General features: G+C 53.6%; 1 protein-coding gene across 7 annotated transcripts in view; it reads left to right on the top strand.

The window, feature by feature from the left end:
* Positions 1-18,201, top strand: part of DYSF (dysferlin) — a 288,276-nt gene that overhangs the window by 140,146 nt on the left and 129,929 nt on the right. For all 7 annotated transcript variants that reach the window (XM_045018205.1, XM_045018204.1, XM_045018206.1 and 4 more), the window contains exons 28-30: positions 153-295; positions 3,646-3,819; positions 17,619-17,712. In XM_045018205.1, coding sequence (XP_044874140.1) covers positions 153-295; positions 3,646-3,819; positions 17,619-17,712 — 411 coding nt within the window. The remainder of the gene's footprint in view (positions 1-152; positions 296-3,645; positions 3,820-17,618; positions 17,713-18,201) is intronic.

Below are 18,201 nucleotides of genomic sequence, written 5' to 3'. Positions count from 1 at the left end.
CATGTTGCAGGCAGGTTCTGGAAAGCGAGCTTTGCTATTTAGGAAAACCCCAACTGAAATTGATTTTGAAAGTGTCTGCAATGACTTAGGGGTTAGATGCAAAGGCAGCTGCCCGATCCCCGCGTTCACCCTGGTATCTCCTTTACTCTGAGGCTGGGAGTACGGCATCGCTATCCCGCCAGACCGCAAGCCCAAGGCCTGGGTGCCAGCAGAGAAGATGTACCACACTAGCCGGCGCCGGCGGTGGGTGCGGCTCCGCAGGAGGGACCTTAAGCAGATGGAGGCTCTGAAAAAGGTATGGAGATCTCAGAGAATAATACCTAGGGCCAGATCCCTAAATGGGGTCCATTGGTGTTGCTCTGTTCCCAGCTCTGCCACTGGGCTGCTGGGTGACCTTGGGCAAGTCGCTTTGCCTCAGGTTCACAGTCTGTAAAATGGGGGTGATGCTACTGACCTCCTTTCCAAAGCACTTTGAGGTCTGATGGAAAGCCCTGTTTGAGAGCTACATAGTATGACTTCTGGGGTGGGGTATGACTCTACCTGCGTAGGGGGAGAGAATTTGGCCCTTGGATGGTATGCTTTTCTGGGCAGGGACCTTGGCTTCCCCTCAGCCTCAGAAGCACCTGGGACACTGACACAATAGGAACAATTGTGAGGTTATTGCTGTTGTTTTATTACTAATTAATGGGGCAGGTCCCCAGCTGGTGTCAGTCGGCCGTAGCTCCATTGGAGTCAATGGGGCAGGTCCCCAGCTGGTGTCAGTCGTCCGTAGCTCCATTGGAGTCAATGGGGCAGGTCCCCAGCTGGTGTCAGTCGTCCGTAGCTCCATTGGAGTCAATGGGGCAGGTCCCCAGCTGGTGTCAGTCGTCCGTAGCTCCATTGGAGTCAATGGGGCAGGTCGCCAGCTGGTGTCAGTCGTCCGTAGCTCCATTGGAGTCAATGGGGCAGGTCCCCAGCTGGTGTCAGTCGTCCGTAGCTCCATTGGAGTCAATGGGGCAGGTCCCCAGCTGGTGTCAGTCGTCCGTAGCTCCATTGGAGTCAATGGGCAGGTCCCCAGCTGGTGTCAGTCGTCTGTAGCTCCATTGGAGTCAATGGGGCAGGTCCCCAGCTGGTGTCAGTCGGCCGTAGCTCCATTGGAGTCAATGGGCAGGTCCCCAGCTGGTGTCAGTCGGCCGTAGCTCCATTGGAGTCAATGGGGCAGGTCCCCAGCTGGTGTTGCTCAGCTGAAGATGATGGTGCTCCTCCAATTCACTCCAGCTGAGGAGCCGGCCCATTGTCTCTGAGCAGCTGACAAAGGCCAGTTATTCCAGTCCCCATTGAGGTGGGTCAGGGTTGTTGTCCCCCGCTGCACAGATAGGGCAATCGCAGAAGAGAGGTCCAGGGTCAGATTTGCAGGAATAGCTGCCAGGTCGGCGTGCCTCCGTTTTCAGCTGAGCAGAGAGGCTAGCACAAGGATTTAGACGCCACTGGAGCCCATTTAGCCCGTACATTAACGGCCGGAGATCGGACCCTATGGGCATGGGGGATCCAGGCTTTGTGCCAGCAGCGTTGCCCAGGGCTGGGTTTCCACCTCCCTGCCTCATTTCTGAAATACTCCCAGCATCCCGCTGTCTCGCTGCTCCCCGCTAGGTGTCGCCATTGGCCCAGGAATGCAGTTGAAACAGCTGCAGCCTGGAGGCTTGTGACAGTCAAACTCCCCCAAGATTTTCTCTTGTCCTCTTTCACTAGAACATGCAGGGAGACCTGACCGCCAGACCACGGCACAGCGGGTGATCAGGCCCCTGTGGCTTTCCAGAGGCTCCGATAGGATAGCGACATGGCACGGCAGCCTCTGAAATCATCCCAGGGCACCTAAGCTCTGCCAGCCAGTCCCGCAGGGGAAGGGCCTGCTCCCTTAGTATTGGATGAAGAGAACTCGGTGCTGGTGAAAGGAGCTCTGCCACACGCCTCCTGGGGGTCCTTGGGCAAGTCGCTTAGGCTCTCTCCACCCCCCGCTCTCCCTCTGGCGAAGTGGGATAGGAATCCTGCCTTTGTCTGTTTAGATTGGAAACTCATTGGGGCAGGGACTGTCTATAGCCATGTGTTTGTCCAGCTCCCAGCACAGCGGGGCCTGATCTCAGCCGGCTCCTACCACCATACAGATACACGAGTGATGACATTACAGTGGATGCCGATGTCGTCTCCTTATCCAGAAGACAGGCAGAGCTTCACCCGCCCCCCACCCCAGGCCTTAGCTGTAATCCGAAGAGAGGGGGACTTGTCTCCAGGGTCCGGTCGATCCTCCAAGGAGCTCAGATTCGCTGGGCAGGGAACTGAGTTGCCTGACGCATTTTACAGGCCTGTCACATGGGAAGGACTTTCTGATCCCTGGCCATATGTGAAACAGTGACCGAGAGTTGGGAGCCTCCAGCTCCCATGACCAGTTCTGCCCCGCTGTCCATCTCAGTGTAAATCCAGTGCAGAGGGTCTAGGGAGAAGGAATCTACCATGTTTACCAGCGAGGACCCGTCAGGAGCCCCCTGCTCACTGGCAGGGAAGGAACCATACTGTCAAGCTCTGAAGTATTCGATTCAGGCAGAGAAACATGGGGGATGTGGGCAGCGAGAAGAGAGACTTTTTTTCCTTTACAGTGGGAAAGTCTGTAGTCACAGTGCCTTGGCCTGCAACTGCGGCAGCTCCCCCAGGCTCCCCAGCTTGGAGGGGAGACCTCCAAGGAAAACAGGGTGCTGCGGGGGACTCGGTAGGTGGTGCCCTTCCCCTCGAGTCGGAGCTGAGCTCCTGCTCTGTGTCAGATGAGCCGTGAAGCGAAGCGCTTGGCAGGCCTGTGGTAAGAATCAGGGTGTTAGCTGACTTTGGCAACATTAGAATGGGGCTCAGTTACTTTCTGCCTAGCTCAGTTCCCCTGCAGTGTCAAGTGCAGATGATCTTCTCTCTCTCGTCCCCACTGCTCCTAGGAGTGGTGTGAAACACTGACTGGGCGTATTTATTATGTGTAGTGGGGCCAGGTCTAAAGACCCCAGTCCAGGGTCGGGGACCCATTGCGCTAGGCGCTGTACACACTTACAATGAACAGATGGTCTTTGCCATCCAGAGCTTACAGGCTAAGACCCAGCTCCTCGAAGGTATTTAGGCACTTAGTTGCCATTTAAATCAATGGGAGTTAGGCTCCTAAATACCTCTGAAGATCTGGGCCTAAGTAAACAGTGGCCTTGTTTCACCCCAGAGGTAGCTACACATCAGTGGTGAGTAAATTATCCCTCTTTGGGGTGCAAAGGAGATGGTAGTGAATGAAAGCCTGTCCTCTGGATGGCTCTGCAGTGCCGTCAGATTAATCTGGGGGTCTCAGCACAGTTCCTGATCAACGTCAAAGAACCACCAGCAACTGGACCAATGGGGCACCCGTTCTAACTACCAGTGATGAATGGGTCTGGGGGGATGGGGCAGCTCAGTGGGAGCATGGGGGAAGCTTGCCCTGTGGCTGCTTGTCCTGGGCCTGCTCTGTGAGTACTTGAAACCACTCTCCAGAGGTCAGTCCGGCTCCTGGCATCAGCGTTAACCAGGAGGGGGCTGGGGAGCGGATCTGTCCCCCTGCAGCCAGACCTTCCTTGCAGCGCTGTGATTCCCCTGCTCTCTGCCCCCACGCAGCACAAGCAGGAGGAGGTGGAAGGTGAGGGCTGGGAATACGCCTCTCTCTTTGGCTGGAAGTTCCACCTCAACTACCGCAAGACGGACACCTTCCGCCGCCGTCGCTGGAGGCGCCGCATGGAGCCGCTGGAGCGCACCGGAGCGGCCGCTGTCTTTGCCCTGGAGGGCGCTTTGGTAGGTACCCGGGCAGGTTTTATTGCTAAAAGTCCTGGGGTTTCGGAAGAGCCAGGAAATTCAGATCCCAATTATCTGATAGATTGTGAGGCCAGATGGGACCATTTGGGTCGTCCGGTCTGACCACCCGCAAACCACGGGCCAGAGAGTTTCACTCAGCGATTCCTGCAGCAAGCCTGGCTGAGCTAGAGCAGATCTTTCAGAAGAACGTCCGACTCCAAGTGATGGAGAACCCTGGCCCTTGGCAGCGGTTCCAGCGGTTAATCACCCTCCCGGTACCTTATTTCCAATAAGAATATTCCCACTTCCCAGCCACTGGATCTTGGTCTGCCTTTGGCTACTCGACTAAAGGCAGCTGCAGGGTGTGGGGCTGGCTCTGTCTCTACCAACCCAACTCCAGTTGGCTCAACCAAGGTGGAACTCTCCTTTTGGCTCCTCCTGGAGTTATGGGAACACGTGCTTCCCGGGTCAGGTCTGTGCTGCTGCAACATGCACGATGAACACACAGGTGGGTCAGAGTCATCCTTGTCTCTCCCTGGAGTTACACCAGGGCTGGATTTAGCCCAGCGAGTCTGGCTTCCAGGCTCAGGGGGATTGCTCAGCAGACTTGCTCAGCGTACCTGTACGGGATAGTGAGAAAGGGAGCTGAAGAGGGCTCTCCAGCTGGGGCGAAGGCAGCACAGTGCTTATCACCGTGGCTTGGGAGAGGCTGTCCCAGCAGAGCTGCTGCTTAAGGATTGTAAGGTCCCAGTTCAAGTCCCAGCTGCCCTGGCAGTGAATCTGGCCATCGACCAGGGCAGGGATCCCACTCAACTAGTTGTTGAATCTACAGTAGAATCTCACCAGTGTCAACAAGGAAACCCAGATATTCTCCAGAATCATAAACTCTGGCTCCAACCTGCCTTGGCACTTAGATCTCAGGGTGCATTTCAGCCCTTTATTATTGACACAGAGATCAGCCTGGACGCTTGGATCCAAATCTGAACTTCCCCAGGATTGGGCAGGGGTGGTGGTGTGGGCCCAGTCTCTAATGCAACACAGGCCCATCTAGAAGGAGAAATTCAATAAACCACTGAAATATTGGACCCATCCCCCTAGACTCAGAGACACGTCCCCATCAAAGGAGCCGGCACAGTTTGCACAGTCCATTTCGAATAGCTGTGAGTCCCACCTCGGGGCTCGGGCTTGCAAACAGCCTTGTTATCTGCTCTCTAGGCCCTTCCATTATTTGTTTAACTAATATGCTGGCTGGCTTCATACCTTGGATTTCATAATCCGTTGGCTTTTCCAATAGCTAAATGGGAAACAACCACGGCAGCACAAAGCCCCTATTATACGGTTTTTTCCCCCTTTGGATTTTTCTTCTTCATGCTACATTTTGTCCTTCCTTTTGTCTGATAGTTGAACTCGGTGGTAAGTTTTAAACAACTTACTACATGGAATTCAGTCATGTCAGGTTTTTTATATTCACATCGACCCTGTGGTTTTTCCGGAGAGTCATCTTAACTGTTGCATGCCCTGAAGAGCTGCATGCTCTGAACGCAGGCTTAGGAGTCAGGACTCCTGGGTTCTATTCCTAGTGTCTCTGCTCGCTCTCTCTGACATTGGGCCACTCACTTAATTCCTCTGAGTCTTGGTTTCTCCACTTCTACGATGGGCTAATGATACTTCATCAGATAGTTGTGAGGGTTAGTTAGTTATCTAATGTTGGAAAAGTGCTGTCAAGTGTTGCATTATTATTCCAGATAACAATATGGTGCAAAACATTCATGCTGGTGCACTAATTTCATGGCTTTTAGCCTGTAGCCAACTGGGTCCACTAGGGGGCGCCATGATCACCGGCACTTGAGCAGGTCCGATTCCATCCCGCAGAGCAGGGGGTTTCAACCTTTGTTTCTGGGGACCCAGTGGAAGAAAATTCTTGATGCCTGTGACCCAACGGAACTGGGGACGAGGGGGTTGGGGTGCAGGAGGGGGTCAGGGCTGGGTCAGGGGGTTGGGGCGCAGGAGGGGGTCAGGGCTGGGTCAGGGGGCTGGGGCGCAGGAGGGGGTCAGGGCTCTGGGGGGCTGCAGGCTCTGGGGTGGGGCCAGGGATGAGGGGTTTGGGGTGGGCTCAGGGCTGGGTCAGGGGGTTGGGGTGCAGGCTCTGGGGTCAGGGCTGGGTCAGGGGGTTGGGGTGCAGGGCTCTGGGGGGGTGCAGGCTCTGGGGTGGGGCCGGGGATGAGGGGTTTGGGGTGGGCTCAGGGCTGGTCAGGGGGTTGGGGTGCAGGCTCTGGGGTCAGGGCTGGTCAGGGGGTTGGGGTGCAGGAGGGGCTCAGGGCTGGTCAGGGGGTTGGGGTGCAGGAGGGGCTCAGGGCTGGTCAGGGGGTTGGGGTGCGGGAAGGGCTCAGGGCTGGGTCAGGGGGTTGGGGTGCAGGCTCTGGGCTCAGGGCTGGTCAGGGGGTTGGGGTGCAGGAGGGGGTCAGGGCTCTGGGGGGGTGCAGGCTCTGGAGTGGGGCCAGGGATGCGGGGTTTGGGGTGGGCTCAGGGCTGGGTCAGGGGGTTGGGGTGCAGGCTCTGGGGTCAGGGCTGGTCAGGGGGTTGGGGTGCAGGAGGGGGTCAGGGCTGGTCAGGGGGTTGGGGTGCAGGAGGGGCTCAGGGCTGGTCAGGGGGTTGGGGTGCGGGAAGGGCTCAGGGCTGGGTCAGGGGGTTGGGGTGCAGGCTCTGGGCTCAGGGCTGGTCAGGGGGTTGGGGTGCAGGAGGGGGTCAGGGCTCTGGGAGGGTGCAGGCTCTGGAGTGGGGCCAGGGATGCAGGGTTTGGGGTGGGCTCAGGGCTGGGTCAGGGGGTTGGGGTGCAGGCTCTGGGGTCAGGGCTGGGTCAGAGGGTTGGGGTGCAGGAAGGGGTTCCAGGTTTGGGGCGGCTCAGGGCTGGGGCAGAGGATTGGGGCACAGACTTACCTCCACTGGCTACTGGTCAGCAGCACAGCCAGGGTGCACTGCGGACCGTGCTGTGCCCCGGAAGTGGCCAGCAGCAGGTCCGGCTCCTAGGTGGAGGTGCGCAAATGGCTCCGCACAATTCTCGCCTGCAGGCACCGCCCCTCCCGCCCAGTTCCCATTGGCCCAGTAGTGGGTCGTGACCCATGGTTTGAAAAACACTGCTGTAGAGGGCAGTTGTGTCACACAAGCACAGGGGCAGGAAAGCATGATGGTCTGCCATTAACTTGCTTTGTGACCTTGTCCGGGTCCTGTTCCCTCTCTGTGCCTCAGTGTCCCCTCCAGCAACGGGGATACCGATCTGGACATTCCTTTGTTACTGTTTTCAGGGGGGTTTCCTTAGAGAGCGACCCAAGCTGCAGAATTTGGATCCAGTTTAGGTTTGGTGGGCAGGGAAGAATGCCACGTTTTCGTGCTCACTTTGAAGACTGGAACAGGGCTGGTTGGGAAACAGGTTCCCTGTCCGAGAGATTGTTTGTGATTTCCAAAGTTTTCCCATCCAGAACTGGGAGTCTAAGATGGGGGGGGGGTGTCTCTCGATTTGTTAGCGCCCCCCTGTGGCCTCACTAGTCTTGCTCTGTCCCCCACTATTCAGCCACACCCGACTCTGCATTTGTCAAGTCCTTGTCAAGCAGTGACCCCTCCTGGCCAGGTTCTTGTTAGTCAGTCCCTGTTAGGATAACAGGGAAGCAGCAGATCCGTGGCACCAGGAGGGTATAGCCTTTTCCCCTCTCTTGGTATTGACACGCCTCATCGATTATTGGGAGTGGACCACATCCACCCTGTCTGAATTGGCCTTGTTAACACTGGTTGTCCTTTTGTGAGTTAACTCTCTTCTTTTCATGTGTCAGTATAATAATGCCTGTATCTGTAATTTTCACTCCATGCATCTGAAGAAGTGGGTTTTTTACCCGCGAATGCTTATGCCCAAACAAATCTGTGAGTCTTTAAGGTGCCGCCGGACTCCTCATTGTTTTTGTGGATACAGACTAACACGGCTACCGCTCTGAGACTTTTCTCCTAAGTCACACACTGAGTTAATGGCAGACTGGGGGCTAGAATCCAGTTCTCCTGCCTCCCTAAGGGACCCTCCACATGGGTCTACATGAGCTGGGAGCATGACCTTCTTGTAGGCTGTACTCTCCTTGCCTTTACTATTGTGGATGTGTGCATCACTGCCCTTTTCTGGATAGAATCGGAGCTGCTCAACTTTGTGTCATAGGCTCTATTCTGCTTGCAGTTTGATGGAGATTCTCCTTTAGCAGCATTGTCAGGATCCTGAACTTTTGAGCCAGGAGTTCCAGCCCCATTGTTGCAGTGAAAAATTTGGGGTACAACAAAGCGACAGCAGTGATCTCCCTGGATAGCTGTGGATTAAAGTTAAAGCAAGAAAACAGAACTAGTTTCAGTGCATTTTATTATTGCTGGATTTTACAGCCCAGTCTTTGATGTGCTGGGTGCTTGCTAAACATCTGGGCAGGGGCAGCCCTTGCCTTGTAGAGCCTCGCAATCTACAGATAGACAGGGAGCCGAGAGAGACGAAGGAGAGCAGTAGTGGGTAGCATGTCTCTAGGGCAGCTCAGTTCACTGTAAGCAGCATGGCAAAAGAGGGTCCTCTGTGTGTGCGTGTGCACATTGCCATTGTAACTGTGCCTTGGAGAGTGTGTGTGTGTGTGCGTGCACTGCCATTGTAACTGTACCTTGGAGTGTGTGTGTGTGTGTGTGCGCACGCGTGCACTGCCATTGTAACTGTGCCTTGGAGAGTGTGTGTGTGTGTGCGTGCACTGCCATTGTAACTGTACCTTGGAGAGTGTGTGTGTGTGTGCGTGCACTGCCATTGTAACTGTACCTTGGAGTGTGTGTGTGTGTGTGTGCGCGCACGCGTGCACTGCCATTGTAACTGTACCTTGAAGTGAGTGTGTGTGTGTGTGTGTGTGTGTGCGCGCACGCGTGCACTGCCATTGTAACTGTACCTTGGAGAGTGTGTGTGTGTGTGTGTGTGTGCGCGTGCACTGCCATTGTAACTGTACCTTGGAGTGAGTGTGTGTGTGTGTGTGTGCGTGCACTGCCATTGTAACTGTACCTTGGAGTGTGTGTGTGTGTGTGTGTGCGTGCACTGCCATTGTAACTCTGCATTGGAGAGTGTGTGTGTGTGCGCACGCATTGCCATTCTAACTGTGCCTTGGAGTGTGTGTGTGTGTGTGTGTGCACACTGCCATTGTAACTGTGCCTTGAGTGTTTGTGTCTTACTGTAACTGCACTTTGGTCTGTGGGTGGGTATGAGTGTGTGTGTGGGCTGCCATTTTAACTGCACCTTGGTGTGTGTGTGCGCATGCACACTGCCATTGTAACTGTGCATTGGCGAGTGTGTGTGCGCGTGCCCCAATATAACTATGCTGTAGTGTGTCTGTGTGTGTGTGCTGCCACTGTACTGTGCATTGGGGTGTATGAGTGTGTATGTCTGTGGTGCCGTTATAGTTGTGCGTTGGATGTGTGTGTGCGCGTGCGCCAATGTAACTGAGCCTTCAGTGGTATGTGTGCTGCAGTTGGAGTGTGCATGTGTGTACGTTGCCATTGTCCGGTGTGTAGTCATTGTAACTGCATTGGAGGGTGAGTGTGTATATGTGTGCACTGCCATTGTAATTGTGTGTTGGGGGTGCGTGTGGGCGCAGCCGTTGTAACTGCACTGGGGGGTGCGTGCCAATGTCAGTGTGCCATTGGAGTGTGTGTATGCGCACCATTGTAACTGAGTTTGGGGGCAGGGGGTTCACACGCCATTGTAACTGCACGCTGCTGTTCCCCAATCACCCTTCTCCTGTTTCCGCTTTCCCCAGCGGCAGGCGGGGCTTAGACATCTAGCCGCGTTTCTTTCGGTCTCATTTCAACCCCCTGCAGCCCTCCCTGCCCGAGTGCTGAAGTTTTACAAGGGCTTTCCCAGCCGCACTCAGATCCTGATTTCAGTTTCATTAGCCTGTAAATAAAATGGGTCTGCCTAAATGCCGGCTACTGCACTGTTCTGTGTCGTAGACGCAACCCCCATGCCCCTGCGCCGCCACCTCTGCTCAGCTCGGGTCCAGCAGGCCCAGCTGGAGGCATGTAAGGTCTGAGTCTCAAAGCTGGTGAGTGCCCTCAGCTCCCCCTGACCGCCGCTGGAATGGTAGGTGGTGGGAACGTCTTCAAATCAGGCCTCAAAGCTGGGCTTCCGGAGACCAAGAGTTAGAACAGAGACCCACACCCCATGATTCCTGCATCAAGCCCCTGCCTTCTGCTGAGCTACAGCACATCTTAGAAAGACATCCAGTCTTGACTTGGACTCTAAGCGATGGACAACCATCACGTCTCTACATAAGCCGTTCCAGGGTTGCCTCCTAGATTCCGTCATGATCTAGAGGCAACCCCATTCCTCCAGAGTTCCTGTTTGCAGGGGAGAAGACGATGCCTTCTCTTCAAGCACCAGCTCCTTGTGCAGCTGGGTTCTGTGCATTTGTGCTGCGAAGGTGAGAAGAACGGGCACGGTCCCGCTGTCAGATCTGAGCTATTCTGCGCGTGCTGTGAAGAGCCCAGCAGGTGAATTACGCCCCGGCTATGGGTCTGGCTCAGAGACAGGCTTAATAGCTCAAAGCAAACTCTCAAAGTCTTTGGGCTCAGCTCTCTGAATTCCCAGCTGCAGTAGGTTTGCCTTTATGCCCTCATAGTTTGGGGTTAGAGGCCACATTTTCTGTGGTTACTTGGGTTTTTTTGCAGATTGCTTTATAAATGATCTTACTATACTTTATGGTTTTGCAGATTCATGCCTTTTCCAGCACTCCTCACTAACTGGGTCTCATTCCTGCATGACTTATATGTTTTCCAGGATGCTCTGTGCCACAGTAATACTGTATATTTATATAGTGTCTTCCATCCAGAAAGCTCAGAGCCCCTGGGTGCTTTAGGGTTCATTCCCCTGCCCAGCAAATGCAGCTATCTCTGGGGAGGAATGCGGATGATGTCATGCCAGAAGGAGGCAGTGTCATCACCATGAAGCAGGGTTGTGGTATTTGCCTCCTACAGCAAAAAGCCAAATGTAGGCAGCCCTACTCCAGGAGGATCAACTTTTGGACCAAAATCAACCAGACAGAATTCCTGCTGTAGCTTTTCTGTGCCAAACTGAGGAAACAAGTCTGCACATGTTTGAAGGGGAAAGACCACAAGTAGAAAGAGGGATTTAGCGTGATACAGCAGAGAATAAATAAGAGTAATGGGGTAAAATTAAGGGAAGAAAAGGAAAGCTTAGGTGGAATATTAGGAAGACTCTGAAGGCAGCGAGGAGATGTAGGCTGTGGAACAGTCTCCCGAAGAGAAGTTTTGGAAGCTTCATTTTTTAAACCACCCTGGACAGAACATTAGTAAATGCACCATGGAAACCGTCCACCACGGGCCAGGCTAGATAACCTTGTCGATCTTTTCCAGCTCTGATTTCTGTGGTTTCTTCACCTGGTCAGAGGGGTCGCTGTTGTAAAACAAAGGGCAAAAATCCAGTAGGAGGAGGAAGCCAGGACTGGGAACTGCCTTGGCTCCCCTCCAGGGCACTGCAGAGCATTAAGAAAGCTTTAGGAAGATCCAAAGCCCATTGGAGCCAATAGGCTCTAGCTGCTGAGCCAGCAGTGGAGATGCATCTGCGAACTTTGGTTTTACCCTGGCTGTCTGCCAGCCATGGAACTGGGCAGGCACTTGACTACGGTGGCCTCCCAAAACCCTTCTGCCTGTTCCATCAAATTCCCGCTACCTGCGGCATTCTTTGCGCCATGCTTCCGTGCCCTTCTGTGGTTGTGGGGTAGCTTCCCCGAGATGGTCAAATTACGGCGCGTCATGTTCTTGCAGGGAAACCAAAGCCCAGTGAGCACTGAAGTGCAAAGGGGAACGAAACACGCCAGCACCCGGCACGGATTTACTGAGCTATTTACAAGGGTTGTTTTCCAACAGGAAGATCATACCAAACATGACCAGAAGGAATTTGTCTTTGATACAAGAATGTGTGCATGATACTTTGGGGTTTCTGGGCCACAGTCTTCCCTGCTCTAGCTGATTTGCTTGCAGTGGAGTCTCACTGTGTGTCACTTTGGCCCATTACCACCCTGTCTGCCTTGGTGAGCTGGATAATCATCTGCATCGTCATTGAAACCACATTAAACGCCAGGGCTGGGACCTCAAAGGGGACTAAGGGAGTTTGGTTTCCAATTGGTGCTGGAATTTGACCGGAGCTGGCAGCTGGCTCCCTTAGACTCCTGTGGGAAATTCCAACCCAATGGTGGGTGCCGAATTCCTCAGCCTCATGGCACCACACTGGCCATACTCCGCATGTTGGAGGATCGGGAGCAGCTCGGTCCTTGGTCCTGGAGATGTTCACCTCCAGGTCACTGGTTCTAATCCCTGCCCACTTTGTGGTGACCAAAAGCCACAAGTAGCTACTGGGTGACCTCACTCCATTTCCTAGCAGCCACTCTTCTGCCTCCAAAGCCCCTCTGCTGCAGCTGGTAATAACTGGCTGACTTAGCCGAAAGCACTCGCTTTGAATGGGCCTCCGAGACGCATGAGCTGCCTTCTCATGGCAGGGCATATGGTAGAGCCACACTGGCCGGGGGCAGTGAGGAAAACGCACCAGCGAGAGGTCTCCAGGGCTGGGAAGCCTGCTTTCAGAAAGGCCGTTAATTGTACTGTGTGCAAAAGAGCTCAAGGAACAACTCTGTACAAGCTGCCTTCCCTACACGATTGCCAGCGAACGCATGTTTCAAGGCTGCTTTGACAAACCAGCCATGCATTTCCTGCAGTTTCATGGCAGCTCCATCTCTGGGAGAAAAGAAAAAAAGAATTCCCCTTCGAGCCAGACACTAGTGGTGTGAACAGGCAATGGCGCTCTTAGTGGACCAGCTTCTTAGCACGGAGCCAGGCAGGATGTGTCAAGGGAACAACCCCTGTGCGTGATGGCAGAGGGTAAATCAGCCAGGCTGGTTAGCTCCTTCCTACTGCTCCAGTCTGCTTCTAGAGCTCTGTGTCCATAGGTTACCTGGCCAACTGGAAATTATGCTGAGCTATCAGTTCATATAGGGCCTGGGAGCTAATGGGACCCATGCATTTGAGATCACTGGGAATGGGACTGGCCCTGTACGTTGCTCTCAGCTGTGGGCAGTGATCCTCATCCTGACATTCCGATCAGACAAGCGTGCCACTGAAGTCAGGGGGCAGTGAGCAAAGGCAGGAAGGGGGGCCTGGCTGGTTTCATCCTGGGGAATTTCTAGCTTATTCTTTTGTTGGGTGGGGTGGGAGGTGGGGGGGAGGGAGTTGTCCCCATAGTCTGCCAATCCCATGAGTTCCAGGCAGATCTCAGGGTGGAAGAGGGGGAATCAGCAGGAGGAAAGTGGCATTTGGATAACAGAAATTGGCAGACTGATATAAACCAAAAGAGACCAATCTCAGGATTTTAATCCTCCTGGGCTTCTCCCCACGCAGCCCCCTGGGCCTGCACCATCTGCTTGTCTGGGGTGTGGTTCGCTTATTGATGAAGCCACGTTAGTACACTAGACAGACAGATGACGGGCATGGTGTGCATGTGCAGTAAGACAGAGCCAACACTGCTCTGCTCTCTCCAGGTCACTGTGCAGCTTGTGTTCTGCCTCCTGCTTCAGCTCTGGTGCCGGGTTAATCTACCCTGCAGAACGACCCCTCGGTGAAAGGCAAGAAGCTGCCACGCAGGGCATGGAATAGCGCCCGGGGCCTTTGCCCCAGATAGCCTAATCCAGACCCACACCAGGCGACGGCCTGCAGGAAGTGCCTCTGTTGTAGATGGCAGCTGCTCCGCCTTTGGGATGGAAGCAGCTCCGTGGGCTACCTGGGAGTGGTGCCCTGGCCACTGCTGGCCGATGGGCCACGGCTCGAGAGCCTGAGGCCTATAAAAGGCCACGCAGCTGTTGCTGAGCCCAGGAGTACCCACAGCAACTCCATCTCCCTCCGCCTCATGCTGAGGAGGGAAACATGCCTCATTACGCTAGAAGGCAGAGAGAGCCAGATTGTATCCTCACTAATGTGCTTTCCTTGGATCCTCTCTCTCACTGTGTAACCCCCCCCCCACACACGTTTCTATGCACAGCCTCCTATTTCACACCCACACACCCATCCAAACCACTTCCGATGGCCATTGAAGAGAGGTGCAGGCCGCTCCACCTCTGCACCCCCTCAGACTCGTGCTGGGGCCGGCGGCTCCGGCCACACACACAGCGCTGTTGGCCAGAGCTGGGCCGCTTGCTCCCTCTGTAGGGACTATTTCACCACATGGTGTTGGCTTCTGGCTGCCCTGGCACTCTCCTGCTGGCAGTTAGGCTGACAGATGGAGCACTCCCGTGGGGCCTGTCACATGGCAAGGCTACGTCCGACGCTGCCTCCCACTCACGCAAAGCACTGACCCATCTTCCCGCCGATGGATTTGCCCCTCTGCTTTCCACTCCACAAGGGGCTCTTTTCTGGGTGGCCTGGCCTGTTTTCTCAGCAGTTCTTAGGAGCCCTCCCTACGGCCACCCGTGTCTTGGGACGAGGTCCCCTCACTCACCTCAGGAACAGGACATTCCGCCAAGGCCTTAGAAAAATACATTTGCACAGCGCAGGCAGAGCCAGCTGTTTCCTTAAGAGGCAAAACGTACCCTCCTTTGGGCCACTCTGCTCCCTGGGACAATCCCTTATGAGACCTCCTGGCCCCTGTATTACCCATTAATTCAGCACCTCCAGCTGTGACACGGGGAGGTGCCTGCTTCAATCTCTGGTAGCTTGGCAAAGAAGGCAGCTGCCCCATAAGCTGCTTCTGCTAAGAGAACACTTGCCCTGAGTGGCCGAGGCCCTCAACTGGCCATCTTGGCTGACTCACCAGTGCATTATACAAGTAACGATACGTGCCGTCAGCGTGGGCTCGTTGTTGTCTGCAGGGATGATGGACAGTCAGGGGGACTAGGGACTTGTTTGCCTCTTTACCTATTTTTCTAGGCATCTTCCACTCCTCACGGTTAAAGCAAATTCAGAGAGGATGACACATTTTACTGGGCAACTGATGGCTACCGATACAGTATCATTTCCCACTAACCACCCTGAACCTGCTCCCATTGCAAGCTCCAGCAAGGGTCTGAGAAGTCAGAGATGGAAAAGGCCAACTGGCTCATTCCAATCCTTCCCTCCCCAGCCCATGCAGGATTGTTCCCTACAGGCCATTCTCTGGAACCTCTCTCCAATTGGGTTATACAGGTCCGAAGCAATGGGGCTTCAGGGTTGACAGGAGTGTGACCCGCAATAAGGCTGGAGGGTCAGGCCCTTGAATTTAGTGATGGAAAAGGCCTGGAGAGTCCTACCCAATGCTTTCCCGCCCTGGGCCTATATAGCATTGTTCCATACAGAACTATAGTGTTTATTCTCCAGTGCTTCTGTGATGATGATGTCATATCATATGATAACACTCTTTCCATTCCACCAGTATCTCTTGGAGGGTGTTAAACACCAACTACTAATGTCAGACATTTTAAAATCAGCAGATCTGGTTAATTTGCACTCAAGAGTTTTAGAAGAGCTGGCTGCAGCTCTCACTGGACTGTTAATGCTGATTTTCAATACGTCTTGGAGCACTAGGGAAGTTCCAGAAGACTGGAAGAAAGTTAATGTTGTGCCAGTATTTAAAGAGGGTAAACAGAGTGACCCGGGTAATTACAGGCCTGTCAGTCTGACCTCTATCAGGTAATAGAGTGGCTAATACATGATTAATAATGAATTAAAGGAGGGTAATATAATTATTGCCAATCAACATGGGTTTATGGAAAATAGATCCTGTCAAACGACCTTGATACCTGTTTTTGACGAGATTACAAGTTTGATTTGCCACGGTTCAGAGCAGCAGCACCTGTATTCCCCCTCTCTGTCGTCCAGCAAGGGGATCCATTTTCAGGCTGCTGGTTCCCCAGCTATCACCTTTCCTGGGTGGGGACATGTGTCTCTCTCCCTCCTAACCGGGGTTTTTCCAGGCTGCACAGTTCCCTGCCTACACTGCGAATTCCCCAGCAACACAAACTGCCTCAGCTGCTCGGCTTTGCCTTCCTTCCTCAGAGGCTAATAATAGCCTAGTTACCCACAGTTAAGTTACCGCTCTTCCTAAGCAAGCGCATTCATTCTTAAGGGTGTCTTTCCATTGGATCAGGCCCAGGGCCGTGTCCCTCCTCTGACCCACACCAAACCTTCCTCCCTGTGTCGGGGTACAGGGGACCTCTTTTGCCATTTGCACAGAGCTTGCCCTTCCTACGTGGCCTCCCTGGTCCCCCCCTGCCCTGCTGCAGACCTTGCTTGGCTCAGTGCCTGCTACATCCCTGGAACAGAGCAGGGCTGGGGGCAGATTCTGTTCCCTGGGTGTGGCCGCGGAACAGCGCTGTGTGGATTGGGAACTTCTGCAGTGTGTAGCTTTCGAACGGCAGGACATGTGCCAGGCCGTCCTGCATGTTTGGTGAAAAGGTCATAAAAATAGTGGATCTATTCAGCTCCTGGCAAATTCCTTAGACACAGGCTGGGGCTCTGGGTTTTTCTCCATGCTAAGGAAACCTAGCTAGGGGGCTGGGGAGGGGAGTTGAGAGACATGGGGGTGGGGGGTAAAAGGGAAAGAAAAGGAGGTAAGCTTTTAAAAACTCTGCATGACCTAATTATTGTAAATACATAGCACTGCAAACCGCAGCGCTTCCTCGGCAGACAATACCCTGGTAATTACTATTCCTGCCCTGGAGCTTTTGGGAAAGCAGAAAGAGCTCTGCAGACCACCTAAGTTCTTTGACACATTTTTGGGCCCGGGCGGCCCATGGCTCTGGAAAATCCATCTCAGCCCTATTTTCAAATATCCCCCTCCCGTCTTTCCCAAACATTTGATAATTGGAAATATTTAAAGATCCCATTGATTCCAGCCAGGAAGTTATCTTTATGCACCGTTTCCTGCAACTAAATATTTCAAGTCACATATGGCAATTAGGAGGTGATAAAGGGCCGGTGTGCCCACGCGAAAACAAGAAGAGGAAAAAGCATTGGCCCAAGTTAGGTGAGGATCCTTTCAAGTGGCATGTGGAGTATTTCACTGCGTTTGACACCATCTGTATCACCATTAACAAAATTTATACTCCATTAATTTTACTCACAAGGGGACTTAGTGAAAACACTTCAACTACCCGTGCTGTGAGATCTTTCAAACAGAACAATGCGACTGAAGGGCCGCTGACGCGCATTGCTTTTTTCCTGGGTTGTATAATAACATTGTGATGCACTGGGCTCTGGTGGATGGGGTCAGAGCTGCTCATCTGTGTGTCATAGGCCTTATACGGCCATCTGCGATTTTCTTTTTGCTCAAGGGTTGGGGTCAGTGCACCAGAAATAAGAGAATCTGGGTTCTATCCCTGCTTTAGCTGTCGAGTTTGAAGTGATTGTGGCGTGCAGGATAGCGACATGCAGGAAGTCAGAGAGGCAGCATTGTCCAGGGGCTAAGGTGTTGGATTGCATCTCAGTTGACCTGGGATCTGTTTCTGGCTCTAACACTGACTTGCTCTGGGACCTTGAGCAAGTCATTTTCCTTCCTACCTCTGGTCTATTTAGGTTGTAAGCTCTTGGGGCAATGAAGAAGGAAGGCGTGGGTGGGGCCTTGGGGGAAAGGGTGGAGTGGGAGTGGGGGTGGGGCCCAGCCAATTAGAAACTCGGTGCCTGGACCTCTCTAGGGACGGCCCTGCGTCCAACAGAGGGTTATTGAAAAGCTGGGCTCTGTGGGACTCATGTTACGTCTATTTCTCCTTCAGGGAGGCGTGACAGACGACAAGAGCGACGATGGCAAATCGGTTTCAACCTTGAGCTTCGGCGTCAACAGACCCACCATCTCCTGCATATTTGATTGTAAGTCATCTCGGATGTATGGGTGACATTCACAAGGCCCAGGCACCACCTGAGATCCAGTGAAGCCCAGAGGATGCCTGGGTTTTGTGCTTGTCTCTCTGCACAGGGGTAAATTTCACCCTAAATATCCCAGTTTACCTCATGTCCGTTCCCCAGTATCTGAATGTTCAGCTCATTTCCATCCTGAGCAGAGCAATGCAGCAGTCTTGATTGGGCTTCAACGTAGTTGTGTCCCACATGCTGGTGTATCATATGTGTTTATCTAAGCGAGATCTTCTTTCCATGAGGTACAATATTGAGGCGTGGATGGAACTTTTTGTTTTTGTGGTGTAATATCTGCTCCCTGTGGACTCACCGGCTGTCAGGATGAGTTGAGGCACCAGAGGAAGCAGACCAAAAAGAAGAGGTTGGGATTGAATGTAGATTTGTTTATATAAGGGTTAATAAGACCAGGATCCACATTTTTAAAAGGTGCCCAGAGCCAGGTCT

This window comes from Mauremys mutica, chromosome 5 (assembly GCF_020497125.1).
Source record: "Mauremys mutica isolate MM-2020 ecotype Southern chromosome 5, ASM2049712v1, whole genome shotgun sequence".
Classification (NCBI taxonomy): Eukaryota; Metazoa; Chordata; order Testudines; family Geoemydidae; genus Mauremys; species Mauremys mutica.
This window is presented reverse-complemented; position numbering and strand designations above follow the sequence as displayed.